The sequence below is a fragment of the Lutjanus erythropterus genome, chromosome 13 (genome assembly GCF_056507025.1).
Source record: "Lutjanus erythropterus isolate fLutEry1 chromosome 13, fLutEry1.hap2, whole genome shotgun sequence".
Lineage (NCBI taxonomy): Eukaryota > Metazoa > Chordata > Actinopteri > Lutjaniformes > Lutjanidae > Lutjanus > Lutjanus erythropterus.
The window spans coordinates 35,737,358-35,760,655 of NC_139329.1; the positions used below are offsets into that span (position 1 = coordinate 35,737,358).

At 38.4% G+C, this 23,298-nt stretch overlaps 1 protein-coding gene across 2 annotated transcripts in view; it reads right to left on the reverse strand.

Moving 5' to 3' along the window:
• Positions 1 to 1,265: 1,265 nt before the first annotated feature.
• lingo1a (leucine rich repeat and Ig domain containing 1a) overlaps positions 1,266 to 23,298 on the reverse strand; it is a 177,262-nt gene continuing 155,229 nt past the window's right edge. For both annotated transcript variants that reach the window (XM_084734747.1, XM_084734746.1), the window contains one exon: positions 1,266 to 5,281. In XM_084734747.1, the coding sequence (XP_084590873.1) occupies positions 3,422 to 5,269 (1,848 nt within the window). In that variant the 5' untranslated portion in view covers positions 5,270 to 5,281 and the 3' untranslated portion in view covers positions 1,266 to 3,421. The remainder of the gene's footprint in view (positions 5,282 to 23,298) is intronic.

The window sequence follows — 23,298 nt, forward strand, 5'->3', positions numbered from 1 at the left end:
AGTGACTATTTTTTGTTTCATTTTGAAGTTCACTAACTAATTGCTTCACCAATATTGTCTCTTAAAGATTACAAATGCGCAGCGTAAAATTAAAAATATTCCCTGAACATATCTTAATGTCTGTGATCCTTTACTAATGGTGGTTAATGAACGTTTAGAGGCAAAGCAAGTGAACAAGTGAACTACCAGTGCCCCTGTAAACAAGTAATTAGTGCTGAAACATATGATGCTAAATTACCTTGCAGTCTGCATCATCATTTAATGAGGTATTCAATCAAAGAAATCAAACATTAAATTGCTAATTTGGCCACTGATACATAAGAAATGCACCCAAATGTTCAGCTAGAGTTTATCTTGCGCTTGGGTAGCAATGCATCACAGGGGTATTACAGGGGAATTATATTTTGCTTTCACTCTGTCATAAATCTGTGTTTATCTGTAGCACATCTGTATTTATTAGGGAAGATACACTTATCTCACAATACAATACGGTCACAATACCTGGAATATGCATTGCTATTCTTCAGTATTGCGATTCTACATGCATTGCGATTTGATATTACAATTTATTGTGACTTTAATTTGCTTTTTAAAAACTAGACCATGGGAAAAAATTGAATCATACACTTCTAGAGACTGTTTATATATAGAGCCATATTTCTGAAAACAATGTGCATCACATCAGTCAGTGTTTGAGTTTTATTACAGCAGTATCATTAAGATACTGCATATAAAATTCAGAAATAAAATAAATTTTATTGCAAATTTCAGCTGTTCCTGCTCAGCAAGGTAGTACCATAAGTAAATAATAAATAAAATAAGTTCTTAGGCCAAATTAATAGAGCTTGTGGCTGCATTTTAAACCCACTGGGAAATTTGAGTTTGTATTTTGACCTTTTGAGGTCAGTGTGAAGAGTTAAGCATGTGAAATAAAATCAGTCTGTTTAAGATAATATTGCTGCATTCACCATGCTGATTTCCCTTAGCGCCTTAATGGGAATTTCCATTATATGTTAGTGTCAAGCTAACAGACTACGCACTAATTTATATATATTAAAAAAAAATAATTTGCAATAAAAAAAAAAATCAGGAAACGAAGAATTATTTAACTTAGGAGAATCAACTTTTTTCTTCCAACCCTACAATTCATGGAGATGTAAAGTGGAAATATTTATGCAGTGATCATTTATCCATCAGTTATCACAGCTGTTATTTTTGTCTAAGTTCTCACTAACCGCACCTTTAAAATCAAGATAGGACCATCATGTGTTTAAAAAAGTCCATAGATTGTTTAATACAACATACCATATTCTCAACAATTCAACATCAACAAAATTTTGTTAATTAAAAAAAAAATCTGCATATTACCTTTATTGCACAGAACAATTTGAATGTATTTTCCATAGATTTCTTTTTTAGTACCTTTTTTTTTTAGTAAAAAGTTGGCTTGGACTACATGGTCAATATAGTCCAGGGTCAAAAAAAAAAAAAAAAAAAAAAGGAGAAACTGAAACAGAAAAAACAGAATCCCGGGATCACTCGGGATCAAAAAAGGCTAGGTACAGTAGCCACACTTTGAACGAAGAGAGCATTCATAATCAGCAAGAGGGAGAACCATGAGCCATATCCAGTGTTTTTTTTTTTTCCTTTATGCAAAACGGATTACACCAAAGCTGCTTCAGATTGCTCCATGGGTGAAACCATCTGTGTCACTCCACCCATCTGCATATTCTGTCCATACTTCCAGCCCATTACTGTGTCGCTGTCTGTAATGTCATCCATCATAAATAACTTAGCCTTTATCCTCACACACGTTTGCCAAGCCCAGCTGTCCACAGTGTGTACTTGAGAAGGTAAGGCTGTAACCTCAGATTTTATATGCAGGGCCAACTGGGAGCATAATATGCGCAGTTCTTTTTCCCCTGACAAACAATGCACATTTCTGGGGAATAGCAAACCTGTAAATGATCCTGGAAGGTAATATTTCCATGGCTTTGATGGGGGGGGAGCATCGGCATAAATAAATCATTGATTTCATAAAACAATCAAGAAAAATAACCAACAATGAAAGAAATATTCTACAGTTTGAAGAGCACATTGTATCCAAAAAACATGAGCACCACGACTTTTATTCCTCACAATCATGTTGAGCACAAAATAATACCATTACATAATAGTTTTTGAAATGCAATTTAAAAAGTCAGGGATAAGTGCTCATAATACCAATTCCAGCTATTCTGTTTGATCGCAAAAAACCTTAGGTTAGATGCTGCATCTATTGTTTGCGCAGAGCATCATATCAACAATATCTCACATTTCCTTCTGTATCATGCCCTAAATCCATGTGTGAGCGTGGCCTGGGTTACATCTGCAAATTAGGGATGAGTGACACTGATACTGATATCAGATACTGGCCTCAAAGGGCTTTATCAGAGCATTTCCCCGATGCTAAATCCTATATTAAGACCCACGTTTAACAACAGGATTTCCTGCTACTGTTCATCACTAAATATTTTTATATCAGTCTTAAAATGGAATTATTTTTACAGTGCAGTACTGTGAATTGGTATGAATAAATAGTACTAGTAAATTGTTTTTCAGGTCACATAATGACCGATGTAAACTGTTTTACAGTACAATTCATTGTACTTTCTTGGTCAAGAGGAGGGCTTTGAATTAGCTGCTTTGACATTCAAATTAAGTTTTATATAGTACATGGCTAACAGCTTTGTATTTCTTCTAATATAATTGTTTCATACAATGTTGAGTATTTCTTCTAATTAATAACTGGGGCGTACTTTTTCATTTCAATTTTTATCTGGTATTGTGACACAGATATACATTTGATGGATTACAGGACAATCATCACTGTAAGAAAGAAAAAGACCATATGTATCACACAGCATTTACAAATGTAACACTGACATATTGTAATGATGATGTACTTGAAATGCATCAACGTTGTATAAATGTGCTCGTCAACCCATACAAATCTCATTCATAACTTGACATCTAACCTTGGAAACAGAAAAACAAACACTAAATAAAAAATACAGACAAAAAACAGCGATGGCCAAAGTATGACGTGCCCCTCACATCCTGGCTGTTTGAAGTGTTTTTCTTTTCTGATGTATTTTTCCCAGTATAAATCCACAGGAATATGAACTGCTTATGACAAATCTGACTTTCAATTAACGTCCCCACAGGCCGCGTAGAAACCACCAATGCACTGTGTGCTTTCATTCCCTCTCACTTGTGAAAGTCAGGAACTGCCCTCCTCTCTAGTACTTCAGTCAGGAAAAAAACATATTACTCTATGTTAACAGACCAGGATCCACAGGTTTGTAGGAGAGGAAAGAAAATGTCTTCTTTTCCATTTGTCTTATTTTGGAGTTCAAAATTAATAAATTCCACAGCTCCGTTAAATCATTTTCATGTTAAACTTGCGAGGAGCATCCACTGTGCTGCTGCTCATGCCAGCGTCCGATTTCCGTGGCACGTACTCGATCTCGATGTTGTGCTTCGTGTTGCCTTTACCTCTGCTCCAAAGGAAGAGCAGCACCAGGCAAAACAAGACGACACCGAGAAAAGAGATGAAGCCCATTGTGGTCGCAATGATCAGTGTCTTTATATCAAAGGGGAAAGGGACATTGGGTCTTGTACCGTTAGCACCAGTTTCTGTGGGCTGGTTGGAGATGAAGGCAAAAGTCTTGTTGGGCTGGTGTGGCCAGTCAGGCGAGTAGCTATGAATGTGCAGGTGAGCAAGAGAGGTGTCATTTCCGCCTGCGTTGCTAGCTATACACACATATGTACCATTGTCTTGAATCTGGGCATAGCGCACCTCAAGGGTACCATCTGGCAACACGGAGAGCCTTCCAATTGTCTTGGTGGTGATAAACTTTTTCTGTGGTGATAGCCACATTATCACTGGAGCAGGATCTCCATCTGCTTGGCAAGCGAAATGAACGATGGCTCCCTCGTCAACGAATTTCTGCTGGGGTTTGCGATCCCTAATCCTAGACTTGCGACACGTGAAGTAGTTTGGCTGCAGAACATCCGGGAAGTCTTTGAATTCTTTGCCTTGGACAAACTCGGGGGAGGCACAGGTAGGCTGCTGCCTGTTGAAGTTCAGTCTCCAGCGTCGTCGGAAAACCCATAACAGTCGGCAGTCACAGGCCAGGGGATTATCATACAAGGCGAGGGTTTCTAGGTTGCCAACTGAATGGAAAGCGGACTCCTCTAAAGTGCTAAGAGAATTTCCAGACACGTTTAGAATCTTCAGGTAGTTTAGACCACGGAAAGAGTAGGGCTCAATCATTGCCAGTCTTCCTCCTACCAGGTGAAATTCCTGCAGACGCAAAAGATCATGGAGCTTATTCCCCTCAATGGTATGGATAGGGTTATAAGACAGATTAAGAAAGCGCAAATAAACCAAGTGCCTCAGGGCTACATAAGGAATTGTGGTCAGGTTGGCATTTGCGATGGTCAGCGAGGTGAGGTTTAATCCATACAAGCAATTTGGGGTCATCGTATCCAAGTATGGCCAATTGGCTATTTCCAACACTTTCAGCCGATAGAGCCGTTTAAAGGAGTAATCCCGTATGACGTTGATATTGAGGAGGCGCAGCCTCAGAGTGATCAAACTGTGGAGGTGGGTAAAAGCCTCTGTTGGCACAGAGGACAAGTTGCACTTCTCAAGACTCAGGTGCTCAAGGCTACTCAGGCCATGAAAAGCCCGGTGGGAGATGAAAACCAGGTCATTATCGCCCACCTCTAAAGACCGGAGGTTGTACAAATCCTGGAACATGTAGTCCAACAGGATGACAATCTTGTTCTCACTTATGTCCAGCTGCGTGAGATTGCTCAGGCCCGTGAAGACACCGAGCTGGATCAGCTTAAGTTTGTTGCTACGCAGCCCCAGTGTCCGCAAGCCGTAAAGGTTGTTGAAAGCTCCAGGTTCAATGGTGGAGATCGTGTTTTCACTAAGCTCCAGGTGTTCCAGGTTGGGGAAGTTGGCAAACTCGTCCGGGTTGATGGTTCTAATGCGGTTCTTGCTGAGGTCCAGCAGTTTCGTTTCTGCGGGGATGCCCTCAGGAACTGTCATGAGCTTCTTGCGGTGGCACATCACAGAGCGCTCTTGAACATTGCACTCACAGCGGGATGGACAGCCTGTGGTGGAGCCAGACAGCACGGTGCCCAACATCAGGATCAGAATGGGCTGCCAGCAAGCCACCAGGTAGCTGTGCCCAGTCGCTTCCCCGGCCGCCATCTTATCGGTTACCTGGGGAGACACAGAAATAAAGAAAAACATTTAGTTCCAACATGAATACATTCAACTGTTACACTGATGATTTTGACTACCCACCATTTCAAATAACTGTCAGCTCTTTTTTTTTAAACACTAGGGAAATTCACTGCAGATTGTAAAACATTAAAATACATCAGCTCCAACACAGACAATATGAGAAAATTCAAATGAGGTTGTATGGCACGGTTTGATATCATTGAGCTATGGGCTCATATTCAAATATGCTGTTCTCTGCTAAGTTCAGCAGTTTCACATTTTATGTGGTGAAAGTGGAGGACAGTGTTACGAACTTGTGTTAAAACACTTTCCTGTCTTATTTGCTGCCAGATTGTTAGTTTGCCAATCATGAGCGCTGAAAGGATGCCTTTCTTGTGTGACAAAATTCCTAACAGGACACAGAGCATGAATCCTGCTGCAATATTCATGACACAGAAGATTATTAGAGGTGGGCGGTTATGAGGAAATAAGGTATGTGCGAGCATAATTGAGAGTGCTGACAATTTTGAATTCTGCATCACTCACTTTTCTGCACAGAACCGTAAAAGGCATTTCAAATGTCGCTGTGAATGCACGCCATTATGAGACCTATTTGCCATATAGAAGAAGAAGTACGGATTCTAGCGAGAAAATCAAAGGCTAAATAATTCTAGTAATCTACATAAATCTTGCACTGCACCCTCGCTGTATCTGCTGTGGAATGCTGAGCACCGCTTCCACTGCACACCTTGCTACGATCAATCAGTCAATGCTATCACCGTGATATAAAGTGAAGGGCCGCGGCTTCAAGTGGAATTAACAGCATTTTTCAGGCGGTAATCCAATTCATGCTGTGTCACAGACACATATGCTGAGCACATCTGTGGTTTGTTCTTGTACCATAAAGTATTTTTTTTTCACCCCCACTCTTTTCTCCCTGCTTCCAGCCTGAATTTGCTGTGTGAGTTAAAAAGAAAAAAAAAAACAGTAGGGGGGAGGGAGGTGGAGCAGCAGTAGCAGGAGGATGCAATCAAAGACTGATGGTGGCAAGTGTGATGTATGTGCTGTGGCTGACACTCGGCTCACACAATCTTTTACGATAAAATATAGACCATACGCCACCAGGTAATTGGATACAGAGAGATAAATACGGGGTTTAAGAGCAAAAAACAAACCGTATTTAATTTCGATGCCTTCTGTTTACATGCCTCCAGCCTATCCACTAACAATGCTATGAACAATTGATTTTATCAATTCAGAATTTCCAGTTATATGCAAAGACCCATGATGGCACCATTTATATTATGAAGCGAGTTGAATATAGGTGCATTTATACTTTGATTTGAAGGCAATTATGCTGACATATTAATTGCATGAAGAGTTTAGTAGTGACTGACTTAAAGAGTAATGATTAAGGTTTTCAGGAATCATCTTCACATAAAGGACATTATTTCTAACATTCAGGCACACGCAGTTGGGTTGTAATTCACTTGATGAAATGTGCAAGAAAAAAAAAAACACAGGAACAAAATCCTTCACATCTAATTCGCACTCATCAAGATGTGTCTCCAGGGGGGACTCCTGTCTCCGCGTGACGGCTGTTGTCACAACACATAGAATTTCGCCAGTGGTATGCAGTTTCATCTCCTGCTCCAAATTTGTCTTTAAAGTCGATTGCTAGCTGGTCACGTGGTGCTTTTTTCACAGAATGTTTGCGATGGAGGATAAAGCACACTTTTATGCTTCGGCAGATTTCATGGACCGCATTATATGTGACAGATTGAGACTGTAGAGAAAAGGGGGGCGGAAATCTGTGATAATATGGTTGACACTTAATTATGGGGTGACATGTTACTACCATTGTGGTCACCGCTAATAACTTTTTCCCACTGAGCCAACAGACAACTGGACATCAGACTCATCAAAAGAAGGGGTTTATGGGTTAGATTTACTTCACTCAATTTCATTTTATTCCCTCCAAGGTCAGAGTTCAAATTGGGGATTTGATGATACCATCTGTAATCAAGTGAAACCAAGTGATTTCAAAACAGGCAGAGATGATGGTACATTCGAGATCAGAGACCTGCACCAGAGCCTGCTGTGCTCCTCCCTGCCTCCAGCCATACTTAATCATTCTTACTCCTTAACCCACATTGATCAAGTCAGTGCTGAGCGCTGCGAGATGGAGGTGAGGGGCTTTGTGTGGTGTGCTAAGACACCTAAGAAGGAGTGGCCTGATCACAAGCTCAATTCCATCTGTCACCCTCTATCATGCGGATATTGCATATTGGATATCAGTCAATGAGATGTTATTATGTTCAACTCTATTACTACTGACAGTGAAACCCAATCAGGAAAATCATCAAATCATAATCCCTTGTTGGTAAAGCTCCACGACTGCAACTTCAGCACCCCAGCTGGGCTTCTTAATGAGCCCATGCAACTCCTCTGCACAGGGTCAAAATCCCCATAAAATAACACCGCACTTGATTACTCAATCATAACACAGTCACGATCAAATTCAATTTCGGGATCCATTAGAAAGAGACAATGTTACCCTAGCTTTCACAGTCGTTCCCTCAAAATGCGCGCCCATGTTTTTTTCATGACGGCACAGCTCCGACATTTATTGCACATGGCTTCGGCGGCGAATGTGCAGGGGAAACGGGTGAAGACGGGGACGCATTAAGATGAAGAATGCCATCCACTGGTAAACATTTGCGGCTCTGTTTTGTTAATGATCTGGTGTTATCATTCCCTCGCAGGCATGTAGTCTGAATGCAGTTCTTCATTCCAATCAGCACTCCAGTGAGCTCCCGGAGAATTACATTAATTGAGGTGAAGTGAGAGGGGCGTGCTTCTCAAAGAAATGAATGTGGTCGAGGAGAAGTGAGACAACGGTGCTCAATAAATGAGGACCCACCGGTCCAAGACCAGTAATAACTAGATCAATGAATGGCAAGATTAATGCCTTTATGACAGAATCCACTGGGATCCTGAAGATGCTGCTTCATATCGGAGGAAGATGGTGCCCTATGCTCTTGTTACCACAGAGCGGCATAAGAGTAACCATCTCATCAGTGGATGTACAGTCATAATTAAATGCCTGATAAGTAATTTTTTTTGCGTCCCTTTGCACAAAATAATCATCTGTGATGGTTAATTGGTCCCACTTGGTTAATTGGTTACACTTCCTCTAAGTCAATTTCAGTGTCGTCGTCTTACCTTCGCTCTACGGGACCCCTATACCTCCCCTTCAAAGACAAAAACACGCTGTTGTTTTAAATTTTTCATATTCAGAGACTTTGATCGATTAATTCCCGTTCAGATTTTTTAACCAGACATTTGTTGAATAATGAAATAAAAACTTAAAATGAAAAAAAAAGACAAAAATAAAGCAATCAAAAAAATCAAAATGAGCGAAAAAAACACAATATTTGTAACCATATTGTGGAGACGTGACAGTGACATGAACAGTTAAAAGTAACTGAAACTTTTGTGACAAGTACTTTGTACTTTTACTTGAGTATTACTTTTGTACTTTCACTTGTAATTGCATAATATTTGAGTAATGTAACAGTACTTGTACTCGAGAACAGATTTTCAGTGCTCTTTCCACCACCGTTGATTACTTTCCGTCACTTTGGGATTACCTCAATACCAAATGTGGTGAAATTGTTTAGTCCATTATAATATTTTATGATTGTTCTTAGGTGAATTATTTTTTTTTAAATTTTCCAGCTCTTCCTTCCTTTTTAATGCGCATATTATGCACACTTATCCCTAATCCCTATTTTTACTAAATGTATATCTAATCTGATTATGCCACTTTGTTCTGAAACTGTAATCGACTGCAGTTACCTTTTCTTGTTTCTTAATTATGTAATCCAGTTACATATAATCTGCTACTGCTACTACACAGTTAAGATGGTCACTGCAACAGTTGTTCAGTATTCACACAGTCACACAGAGAGTATACTGATCTCATTTTACAGTCCTTGAATGTTTTTAGTTAATTCTGGCTATCGGTAATGAGTGAGAGATATGCAGTAAAGAGCTGAAATCCAATTGCTCTGACTGGAGCCCTGAGCCCATCAGTCCTTCCCCCACCGGCAAGCCGTCTGCCTCCCCAGAGCAGTCATCCTCGGGGAAACCCTGAAGTTCACTGGAAAGTTTTAATAAAATCTGAGCACTTGTGTCTCAAATGAAGAAACATTTGCCACATGAGGGTTTCGTTCAACCTCCTTTCCTCAAAACATTTTCATGTTTTGAATCTGGAACCTAATAAAGATTGGAGCCCCATCTAATCACGAAATTGGTGTTTATCAGAAAATAGAATCTATTCTTTAATTGTTGAAGAAATCTGAGGTGTGTTTAAGCCATTAAGGCTAAAATGCATGTTACTATGACTACATAGCCATGAGTTATTAAAGGCTTTTGCAATCGCTTCTCCATTGTGTTCCTCCAATTTCTTTAACAGTTCTAAACTTTGGATCCAAACACTGAAGAGCACCGGAGGGACGACTTATTTTTGCATTCGAGGCTGCAAATTTTGTGCATTTTCCTTAAATGCTAACAATTTCAAATGCTCAAATGCCCCTATTCTACAAAAGTTCCTCCCCAGATAAAGAAATGTGAAGTGAGGCACAATTACTGCCATTTCTAGACTATTTATTATCAATTAATGCAAATTTTAATTAAATTGTGACTGAGCATCTAATTTCTTTCTTCTGCAGTTTATCTTTGGTCCTCTATATTTTAAAGCTAACAGTTATATCATGAATACAAGCCTCATGAAAAGATCAAGGCACCGTTTTTAATACTTCTGAGTCTCTGGGTAGGGTCTCTCTGAGAAGGATGAAGATATTTTTGACTCGCTGTTTTTAAACCCATGTTTAACATGTTTTTTGTGCGCCTACTTGTGGTATGCCGTTTTAATTACTTTCTGTCCACGTGTAGGTTAAGGCGCTATCGCTCCGCTAAATCTCGTTCCTTGTGCCTGAATGGGGCTGTCCGTCATCATTAAGTTCTCCACAATAAGCACAATCAAACACAAGTGGGGAGGGGTATTGTTAGGACTTAACCATCACCCAACGTTTTGGTTTACCTGTCACAAGACATCACTCCTGAGCCTTGTTAAATACCATAGTTAAATACCTGTAAGCTTATGGGAAATCCCTTGCATGATGCTGACGTTATCTGCAGCACAAAGTGTTAAAAGCCTTTAAAGCCCATTCCTCTGCAAACTGCTTAGTCAGCCGCCTGGCTAATCCTGAATGGGCAGACCCAGCTGCAGAATGTTATTTACTGTACTATTTGTATGACGGTAATAGTCTATCCAAGACAATTTGCAGTGAGCAGATCTCCTCCTTAAGTAGATATAACAAATTCATAAGGGGCAGAATGTTTTTTTGGTGTCTTTAATTTTTAACCGACGCCGTACCGTGTTATTATCATTTCAAAATTATCTGTGCATCCTAAAAATGAAAAAACATTCTACCCAGCTGCCAAGATTATAAGCTCAACTGCTTCTTAAGATGCTTACTGGTTCTCATTCACAGTTATAACAGATAACATATATATTGACAGCCACATTTTGGCTAAATCCATCTTAACCAGGAGGGTCTGACCTTTAGCTCCCCGAGTAAGATCGCTTTCACACCGCTATAATGTCGTCTAGCTGAATTTCGAGAGAAAGGTTACCCTTGTGTCATTGAGAAGCTAAGCTGCCTGGTGGGATAGCTGGCTGGAGCCGGGCCTGTGAAATGGCAGGGCTTAAATGTAAGCCGACGCCCGACAGATGGACAGCAAAGCCCTAATCCAGGCGATGAAGCTGGTTGGTGCAACAAGGTGCAGAATTCCTACAGTGGCCAGCTGTTGTCCTGACGAAACTCTGCCATGAAACCTGTCTACATGTCCCTCCTGAACTTCACCTCCAAAAGGGGTCATTTGCTCTGATTCTGTGCAGGTGCTCTGCTTACTGATGCTAGATGCAGCTAAAATACTTAGTGTAAGAAAAGATTTAGAGTGACAAGGAAAGAATCAACAGTCATTTACATTCAGCAGCATGTGCACATGGAAATTAAAAAAACATAAAAAGATGTGTTACTAATAGATTTAGTTTAACCTCACTGATATAAATGGGGTGGACAAAATATTAGGAACACTTCTCATATTTTTATGGCAGTGCTTGTTTCCTTTCTCTCTGCTGTACTCAATGTGATAAGAAAGATCCTGTAAGTCATAATTATGAGAAACTGTCTCAAAAAATTGAGTTAGCATCTCAAAATAATAAGTTAGCATGTCAAAATATTGACTTACTATATCAAAATAAAAGTTAGCAGAGTTAGCATCTCAAAATAATGACTAGTATCTAAAAATAATAACTAGTATTTCAAAATATAAAATATAATATTCACTCATCTCAAAAAAGTTACCTTGAATTTTAAAATAGACTTCGTATATCAAAATAATGAGAATTTTTCTCAAAATAAAGAGAATTTGTTCTCTAAATAATCGGTCAATATCTCAAAATAATTTGTCAGTTTGTCGGAATGACTTAGTATTTAAATAAAAGTTGAAACTTTCTCAAAATAATGACTTAATATTTCAAAATACTTTTGAATTTTGAATTAACTCAACTCTTGTCCAAGAATTGTTTAAAATCGGGTAAAGATGTATAACATTTCTTGTATTGATGAAAAGTTTTCTGATCCAGAGGTGATACTGTCAGTCCTAAAACACTGTTATTCATCAATTTATTGATTATTTCTTTATTTTCACACAGGCTGTTGATGGAGAGGTATTAGGGAAATGAATGAATTAAATGTAGGCCTGTTGTTGTTGTGGTCACAGGTTTTTTTTGTATCTCCTCTTTTTGTGCTTAGTTTCTTCATTGTTTTCATCATTTCAAATACTAATTAAATAAATTGGACAGAAATCTGCATAAATTAAGTTTGATTTACCTTCAAGAGGAAATGTCAGCCAGTAGTGTGACTTTTTAAATAAAACAAACAAATTGTTAATAATGACGGCAAAATCCTGTGCATAGATAAATAGTCCACATGACGCAGAGATCAGTAGTCAACTGATTGTGGTTGTTAAAAATGTAAAAGTGCTGTTTCCTTGCACCCAAGTTCACCCAGGCTCCTAATTTGGGTCATTTTTTTTTTTTTTTTTTTTTTTTTTTTACAGATGTGGTGGGGTGTTGTGTGTGAGAGCGCGAGTGTGTGTCCTCACATCGTTATAAAGCTCATTAGCCTCATCTCCCCAGCTCTGTCGCAGAGAATCGCCATTAATTTTTTCTTCTTCTTCTTTTTTTAAGGAGACGTGTTTTCAAAGAGGAACAGCCTCCAGAACGTCAGACTTTCATAAAGAGATTTTGGAAGGACTCAGATCAGCATTCGCCTAATGAGAACCCACTCTTCTCCCGCAACATCCAAAAAATAAGAAAAAAAAAAGAAGCCTGCCAATGGTTGTGTTTAGGGGAAAAAAAAAAAAATCAGATATCATGTTCTAATCAAAGCCAGATCAGACTGACACTCACGTTCAGCATGTGTGACTGTGACAAATAGTACTACCAGTTCTATATTTTATCACCATCTGAAAGAAAAACTATAGAAAGCCATGTGATTGACTACATCACAGATTTTTTTTGTGTGTATGAATAATATATCTGTTATCTAAAAGTAATCTTGTTCATTAGAACCATTATAATTTTTAAGCTGAACCGAGCGTGGGCGGTATGGTCTCTAAGAAAAACAAATTAGCATTTTGGATATGAGAGCTTCACAGGTGCCTTCACTGTTCATTTCACTCAGCTACAACAGGAAAGTAAGCTATTAATATAATGTCACTTAAATCACTTCACTCTAATGCAGCCTGTACGACCAGAGACAGACAGCATATAACCTGTATCAAAACAATTAATGCCTGACATCAGTTTTATATCGATTTATCTCTCGCTCTGAAAGCAACCAATTTAATCTCTCTGATATAACCTTGATCACATTCCCTCAGAGTGCACTCTAAAGTGCAACAATATAAGACAAAGTTGTTCTGACATTGACTGTGATTCATGTTAAGCTCAGTTTTTTCTGTGCATTTGAAGCTTATCAAGCACATTAGCAGAAGTGAAGTGAAATCCGCAGCCTGTGCAAACAAGTAAACTGAAAAGCATTCACCGAATACTGACGCTTTATCTGTTAAAAAAATACGATCAAATGGAACTTGATTATGGTAAAACAGTGATTCTGAAGTGGCACGTCATTTTGTCTCTCTTGTCGGTCTGTTTCTTCTGTGTGCTGCTGGAAGTTTTGTTGATTTCAAACTAACTAGGCTGGGGATCGAGCAGCTTGCAGCTCTGCGAGGCTCTGATTAGGCACAGCGGTGCTCTGAGCTAAATGCTAACATCTGAATTCTGACATGCTCACAATAGCAATGCTAAATGTCGATGTTTAGCAGGTGCACTGTACCATGTTCACCATGTTGACTTGCTGATTAGCACTGAAGATAAAGTGCAGCTGAGGCTGATGATCAGGTTTGCAGGTATTTTAGGGCTGAAACTAATGATTATTTTGAGACTTGTCTCATTGATATTTTTATATTTTATTCAATAATCCTGAAAAATAGACACACAAAGCAAATTAGAACTGTGATAATGGTGTCATATTTTAAAAGACTCCATGTCAAATGCCTGATCCGAAAAATACTGGACCTTAAATGAAAAGAAGCTACGATGCATATTAATTGAATAACCAATCACTGTCAACCCTTCACTGAAGTTTTGACTTAAAGAACTGGTTATGACATGAAGTTATTTCAATACTGGAGTCATGTGCAGGTAAGACGATCACTGTTGGTCAGAGGAAAAAAAAAGTCAATTCCAGTTTGTGGAGCTAAAGAAAGAGAGACTGTTGTACCTCTGTTTAAAATACTCCCACACTTCAGATGATCACGGCGAGACTTGCTCTCTGCAGCTTGTTCTCCAGGTGAATCTGTGCTCTGACCAGGCGCAATAGTTCATAACGATGCGTCCATGCAAAATACGCAAATCAACGTATTTTTGTAATTGATGACATCTATTACATGGATGAATCGCCCCAGTCCTGAGGCATCTGGTTACAAATAGGGACACATATACCAAATCAGGGCTACAACTAATGCTTATTTTCATTGTTGATTAATCCATCAATTATTTTCTTGATTAACTGATTCATCTGTCAGTTATTGTCTCGAATAACTGATAACTTAAATATATTCAGTTTACTGAAAGAAGACAGAAAATGTTTAGATTTAAGAAGATAGAATCAAATAATTACTCCACTTAATTGATTAGCAATATAGTTGGTGATTGGTTCCTGTTTCTATTTGCTCTCCACAAATCCTTGGTAATGATTTGGCTAGACAGCTCTCAGAGGTAGGATTTTTCATGAATGCCAGGACATAAAATACTGATGTTTTGGGCTGGACCTAAACGTCTCATGCATGACATGATAATGAGAAAATGAGGAAATAAAGGCAGAGGGCAGGGGTCTCACATACAACCACCACCACACACTTCTACTGATGACTGAAAGGCATTATGTTTATATGAGTCTATACATTGTTCTTTTTAATGAAAATGTTGGTATTATTCCCTAACATTTGATTAATCAAGATTTTTTTAAAAAATGCACATTCTCACATTTTTTTCTCACTTAAATCTAAGTTTTACTTTTCTTATTTCACAAATGGCTCTGCCAGACAAAACAATGTCTAATGAGGCACTATTATTCATTCTTAATGGCAATTAACTGATTAATAATTGATCATTAACATCCCTAAGTTATTATTAAATACAGTCTAGAAATACACGGCCTTATGGAATATAACAATAAAAGACTTAATCCTTTTAACCCATTAACAAACTGGAATGACACAGTAGTGAGTGATTAAAAATCAGATGTATGTATTGAAGCAGCTGCACTGCATCTTGAGTGTTTGAGAGCAGAAAGTAACTAAGCAGAACAGCCAGATTGTGAAAGATTGAGCTCCCCCAGAGAGAGCTGCTGGAATGGCCGTTTCCTTTTTTCCCCCCAAGGCTCAGAGAAAATGCTCCACAGGCGGGAGGCCTGCTGCAAACACACACACACACACACACACGCACACACACACACACACACACACACTCCAACAGACAAAATGTATGTTTGTCTGTGTATTGCTTTGCCCCATAAAGCTGTGCACCCCCCTCCCTTACACTCTGAGTCCTGATCTTTCGGGTTGGGGACAACTTGCTGACAGAGCCTTCAGGACTCGAGGCGATTGTGTCGCGGGGGCACGCGGTCACACATGGACTCTTCTCCAAACACCGCAGGAGATGCCAACCTTCAGTGCTCCGGAGCACCACTCGCTGCTACACTGGCAAAACTGAAAAACACCGCAGCCATGGCAATAAAGGCAGGAGAAACAATAACCGCTGAAGGTCACAGGGCTTGTTCTTGTGAATTTTATACTGGATCCTCATCTTGGATGAGTGCTTTAGCGTGTGGGCTGAACCTGGCTTGTTCTAGTTTGTTTAGTTTGCAAGACTGAAAGGCCAGCACTAACAAGGCCCCATGAGGTGCTTTAAGAAAGTCTGTTTCAAGCAATTGGCCAAAGAAGATTTTTTTCTTTTTTCCACTCAGAAGTTCTGGAGATATTTTATTAAATTTTCAGATGACAAACTTTGTTTCACTGACTGTTACAAAAAAAAATGGCTATAAAATGGTAAAAAGGCTTAGACCTAAGATGCTTCAGACTGCTGCAATGACTATTTAATTAATCAGTAACACTTTATAACTGTCATTAATAAAGGGTGAATTGATAGTTTATTAAACTTTAGTTACTTCACTCTTAACAAAAGTCCACATAATGTTTAAAGGTGCTTTATAAAGTAATTGTAAAGTTTTATAGACATCATATGCAGGTTTATAATGGCCATCCAGATAATGTTTATAGATGCACTTCACAGTGCTTGTTAACCACTCATATGTAACGTATCATAAAGTGACGAAACATAACATGATTTAACATAACGTGATGTGATGCAATGTGATGTAACATCACATTATGTTGCAATGATGTAACAACATACTTAATAATAGCATTGAATAATGTTAATAGATGGCTTATAAACTATTACTTCATCATAATTATAACAAAAGTTAACATTAAGGTTCTTAAAGGTTTAAAAATAATTTCAGAATCATTAACAAATATTTCATATAGTACATAAAATGTTATAATGTGCACAACAGTAAAGTTTACTACTGTAATCACAGTGTAATTGTGATCGTCTCTTATCAGGTATGATACAGTATATAATTTTTTTATATAACACAAATAAAATAAAATAACATAAATTAAAGCATTACTAATAGTTAACATAATTAATTATCATTTAGATGTTTGTTAACAGAGGAATAACTATTAATCAAAGTTTAATTAACTATTAATTTACCATTTATTAACGATGATTATCAAAGTGTTGCTGATTAATTGATTAGTTGATCCACATAACACTGCCAACAAGTTTGATATCTGATCATTAAAGTGATTTATGAATGATTTATTTAAACATATAACAGCCTAAACAATTAATGAGGTATTTGAAAGAATACAAAACTGTGCCTAACTGTGTGTTTGAGCCTAATTAAGCAGATATTTACACCAAAAAGGCATATGTTGCTGCTCTTTACAAACAATATTCAGTTAATTATATCTCTGTAGCAGATATGAGCTTATTAAAGGTTATTTCAAATTAATTGTTCATGGTGTTTAAGCTCTGCTTTAGATCTTCAGTACACAAAATAGTCCCTGAGGCAGTATTAAAACTTCAGTGAAAATAGCCCCAAATACTTCTCATTCTTCAAAGTTGCTTCGCTCAGACTGAAAGGAAAAAAAAACGCTGTGATTGTTTGCACTACATAGTATAAAGTGCCCACATAACAGTTAAGATAACTCGTAGTAAAGATCCACATTTGTCTTCTGTGAACTAGTGTTGTTCAATTCTTCTTCATCCAAAATTAAGAAACCTTTTCCGTCTTGAGCATAATGCAACCACCAGCTTCTGATTAGGAAGAAACACTGAGGTCTCACCATTATTATTGTAATGAATTCACAGGCTATTGTGCAAAAAGCAAAGGAGCTTAGGAAAATAACACGTCCCCCCATGGCTGCTTTGATGAGCAGCCATGAAAACATTTACTTATGCAATCATCCATTTTTTTCCTTCACCTACATGAGACATCTACTTGTTTTTTTGCATATTTTAAATCCAATTTTAATTAAAAAGGCAGCTGTAAGAGAATCAAACTAAACTTCAATTTAAAATGAGACTCAGTAGCTACCTGAATTACTCACTTGTGTGACTCCTTCAGTTGTTAAAATAATCACATTAAAGGTTTTATTTTGAGTGTGATCACTTTCTATATGTTTTTATTTTAACATATGACAGCCGATTGAAGTTAACAACATCAGACTGAAGGACAAACACAAAACAAGAAAGTCTCTGTCAGCTCTCTCGCATATCCTGCCAGAGCATCCAAACTTATTTAAATAATCCAGATTTTTGCTCCAAATTAATCATTCATGAGTGGCGAGTTAATATTATGCAGCTAAATCAAGACCTTACCTCTTCTGCTGCGCGTAAGACATCGTGTCAGATTTAATTCAAGAATGACAGTACTTATGGAAATCACAACAGTCCTCAAGTAGTGCTGTTGGGGAAGAATCGTTATTTTTTTTTTGAAAGGTGAGGATATTAAAATTGTTAAATTCTGCATAAGAACCCTACTGGATATCTCCAAAAGAAAATAAAAAAATTAATTGAAGGGTGGAGGGAGGGTAAATGAACGTTTTGCGAGGGGGAGCTTGAGCATATTACTCTTCTCACTCAATTTGTGAGTGAATAAATTTTTCCCTTAGATGAAGTGAGTGGATTTGGCAGTTGCCCTGGGTGTGTGTTTGTATTTGAACGAGCTCCTGTGCTGGCTTATGGAACAACCGCTACATCACCTCATCCATATACAACATATATATCTGTAGGACGTAGCTTTAATAGCTACGACTCCACTGCAAGCTACACTGGTTCTTCAATTAAGGGAACCAACATGGAAACATGCATTAATTTCATAATGAATAATTTAAGCTGTATCTTATTGGCTGGTAGGAAGTGTGATGGGCACAGTGTGGAGCGGCTCAGGGCCATATTGACTTTAATTGTGACTGGCATCTACAGGCTTTCCTCCTAGTGTGGCGAAGAAAATGTCCCCTTTGCTTAGCCGGCCCTGCAGCTCACAGTGAGGCCTTTAAAGAGAAATGAGCTGTAATTAGCTGATAGAGATGTGACCCCGATGCGGGAAATGCCACACTAATGCACTGGGATCAGACACTGGAGGATACTGCCGTTGCCTTAGTGGATAAAAGCGTAGATTACAGACAAACTGACAAAGGAGAGCTGCAACAATTGTTTTCAACATTCATTATTGTTGCATGTCAGTATCTATGTACTGGAAGAATTACCAAGAAGTGGTTGTTAGGCTGAAAAAGACCTGGCATTGTTGGGAAAAAAAACCCATCTTGGACAGAATACAAAAGAACAGAATTATGTTGACACTCTTAGAACCAACATGCACGGGCAATTTAGCCATCAACTGGCCATGCAGTTATTCCCTACTTGCAGATGTACTGGCATCAGTGTAAGTGCTAAGAAATTGCAAATGCCAAAAATATATTTGAAATAGCTTAGAATCATAGCAATCTGTCCACCAGAGAGCACAAGTCTGTTTTACAACTGCAAAACGTCAGAATCTGCACACATAATTTTCATAGTTCTTTAGCGGCTCCTTAGCAAAAAGTGCTTGTTTGTATTATTTGTTTATGTAAAAGAATAGTAAGAAGAAAACAATATCAGCCTATATTTAAATTTTGAAATATCAAATCAGTTTCAGTTTTAAAACTTGGTTATCTATGTATGTTGACTGTGTATCGACCTATTTTATGACTTTAAGAGACTGGCACGTAATTCTTTGAATGCATGGTTCTTATACACATTATTATATCTAAACAATAGAGTATGTGGATTGCCAATGACTCCCAAAATGATATATAGACCACTTGAGAGTACCGTCAACAGGCTTTCCAGACCGGAAGTCAGATGCTGTAATTAACGTAACATTAAACACGTGTTTAACTTTGTGAAACGGCAACAGTGTGGTTTAGTGACCTAAACTACCTGATTTTGTTTTGGATAAGATCGTGGTTTGTGTTATGTTATGGGAGTCATGTGACAAAAGTCATGTATGTAACGCAACTTTTAGTAAGTAAAACTTTAAATTACTCAACATAGACCTTTAAATTCACACGGGACATGAACGCCAGTCTCCTATGTGAATGTCTCGTCCATAGGCAGTCTTTCTCACTCTCCGCTCATACCTGCTATGACCACTAGAGGTCGCCGCCTAACAAAAAAGGTAAATGAAGGTCACAGTGAGGTGCCTGTACAGACGACCTGTTGGAGTTGGGGCGATGGACGATGCCATCTGTCTTTAAATCGTGAGGTTGTTATTTGTGCCATTGTTTTCTTAGCTTAGCTTCCTCACCTAGCCAGCTAACTTTGTTTCAAACATCAGAGGTTGAACACAACTAAGTTAAGGTCATTAAGAAACTTTGTCACCAAGAGCCAAATTAAGACATCTTTTCAAATATGTTTATGTGTTTATAAAAAACAAGAAAAGAAAAGAAAAGAAAGCAACAGCCTCAAAAAACTGTAATCTTTATAAAGATGCTGACAATGACAAGATTTTTTTTTTAATTTCAATATCACTTGCAAGGTCGTCTAATAATGGTGTCCTGAACTGCAACAGCCATTCCTATTTAAACAGAAATTCACTGGCATTGAACGGATTAAATCTGTTATCGCGCCATGTGTTTCCCAAGGCCTTTCTGTCTCCTCTATATGTAGCATTTCAAAACTCTATCCCATTTTCACCACGAGTCAAAGAAGAATAAGCAATAGAACAATTTCCCTAGCCTCAACCTTGGGTCATTTTTCTCATTTTTGAAATAGCATAGTTCTTTCAAATACTTGTTTTGGTAGGACATCCATGAAGGTGAACCTGATTTAGAGACTGAGAGGACAGTATTTCACAGGTTTAAAATGTGTGCTGGTGTAACTACACCTTCAGCAAGACACAATTTCATCTTACAACAATTCATTCTTTGATTTTTTTCCCTCCACACAGCTCTTGATTTATGGCTCTCAAATGTACAGACTCTTGTATAAAACTGCCAGAGCAAAGTCACTTCAGTTTACCCATTTAGGATTTATCTCCTTCGATGACGTGGGCTCAGACAAAAACACTGTCTCATAAGTGCTTTATCAAAAAACCAGAGGTGCGTTATGAGAACTGCACACGAGCCAGTCGAAGCTCTGAGGCAGATTGTGTTTCTGCACCATAAAAAAACAAAATGATTTTTTTAGTTTATCCCCTCTCTATTGCAATGTGAGGAAAGTCAAAAGGTAGATATAACCTTCCCCAACAATTATTGACAGGTCTGCGTTCTACCCGTTCACCCTCCGTTTATGTAGCATGGGGATTCTGGCCGTTGTTTTAATGAGTGTTGACCCAGACTTTCATCTGTTGACTTTCAGCACTAAAATATAATGAGAGTGAGCCCAGAACAACAAGACCTCTGAAATTCATACACTGCTGCTCCAGCACTGGCGAACAGTGACTCAGGTTCCCTACTTCAACTAAAATGAATCACCTGATTGTATATGCAAACCAAATGGCGCCTGCTGAGGCATGCAAACTGATTGTAAATGAATCGTCCAGAGGCTACGGCCAGCTGGGTTATCGATTCAAACCGCTTTCTGTTGATAAAATAGCCTGGACAATTGACACATGCTGGCAGTGAAAATAATTTACAGTATTTAGCTTATACTGGGATTTGTTACACACTGTAGCTCTTATATACGTATAAGCTTTTGCGATGCTTGCACAGAGGGCTTGAATCCATCAAAAACAGGCACAATCCAGTGCGCTTTGAGGGTCCAGAGGGGCGAGATTAATGGGTTAGTGAGGTGTGTTGTGTGTGAAGCCAGAGTTTTCAATGTCATAAAGGTGGCTGTCTTTCAACATGGCTGGATCACCATGGTAACTTATTCTGAACACATAATCTGCTCTGGAGCAGAGTTTTGGGTTTGTAATAAGCCATAATTAGTAGGTAATAAGGCACTTATAAGATGCTTATTACATTAATGTTTTAATAAGACTAAATAAGTGTTAGTATAGCATAATTATCTTTTTGTTAGGTCATAAGACACTTATAAACAGTCTTATAAGAAATTTATTAACAGTTTATAGACAGATTACAGATTATTGTTAATAAGCATCTTATAAGGGCCTTACTACCTATCAACACATGCTTATTACCTTTATATAAATTGTTTGAGTTTTTGACTAAATCAGCTGTAAGAAGCACCACTCTAATTATTTTCCTGATGATATCTTTGTGAGCGACACAGGTTCTCCTCTGAAGGAAGAGGTGATGTTCTACAAAGGTGCTGAGCTGTACGTTAGTGATGTCACCAAATGAAGACGTGTAATGTAATTTCTGTACAGCAGAACAAACTGTATGTATCGCTTTGCCACTGGAACCTCAGTTGGTGATGCAGAAAATTGTTTTTCCTGTTTGCTTCGGGTCACATTAACACTTTAAATGTTCCACAGTGGATCATACACATTAACACATTTATGGAGCAGATACAGAACATTTTGAATTATATTTTTAAGCTTGATCCTGATTTGCTGCCAAGTCTGTTTTTCTGCTCTGCTCAGAACACTGACTAGAAAATTTAAAATCAAACATTTATTACGATTACTTTCAATCAGTAACATTCCTTTTACTTTGACTTGACCAAAACCTAAAATGATTTCTATCTCTCCATTATGGGACTGTGTAAAATCTAAGTATCATGTTTAAACATGCTGTATGAAGTTTAATTGTTTATTGTGCCGCATTAGAAATAAACTGCAGGCACTAAGAGAGCATTTAGTCCATTAGTAATTTTCTGCCAGCATTCTTCTCTTGCCTTATTAGCCGCAGTCTCTGACTGGAGTTTTAGGCTTTGTCGAGCCAGTGCATGCAAAGAAACCCTGTCTATATTGAGCTTCCTTCAGTACAGCCCTCATGACTGAGATGTTTGCCCAAACTGTGTGTACTACATGTTTTTCAAACCACCACAGCTCATCAATAAATCAGCATTCAATGTTTATATTTCCTCTCCTTTTCTTAGTATCATTTCACCAAAACAACCTCATGCCAATGCTTTTTTTCCCTTCACAATCTGCAGAGAGCGGAGTACGCCTTTGACGACCCCACCGTGGCTCCAGTGCAGAGATAGGGAAGCTTAATCCATGTCCTCCTGAGAGATCGCCCAGAAAGATGAAGTGTTAATTAGCCAGATAAAACCCCACATAATAACGCTATTGATATAGACTGGGAAATGAGGACTAAGCAGAATAAAAAAAAAAACAAAGCCTACTGTATATAAGATGGCCGAAATGGGCTTGAGAGACGGTCTGCAGAGTAACTGCAGAGGATGGAAAAAAGGGGCACTTCACTCTTACTCTCAACTTCCAGCAGGGGAACACTGTCTCATCTCTCCGAGCAATCCACCTGCTCCAAATTCTCTCATAAGAAGCTTAGAGAAAAATGCTGACCTTCATATAATCAAAGATTATGTGGAGGAAAACAACAACAGTTTTTGGAGTACTTAAGCAATAGCACTCATGGGAGGTTCGAGCAATTAAAGGCAAAATTACTTGTCTAAGCTGTCCTTGTATCCTCGCGTTCCCTATCTTTGGTTCCCTGTAGTATGAGAGGAGGTCATAAAGATACTGAAAAGAAGAGACTCACATCTCACCAGCTCTGCTAATCCTAGGGGTACTAGAGGGAGCAGAATCTCCCTTTAAGAAAGACAATCT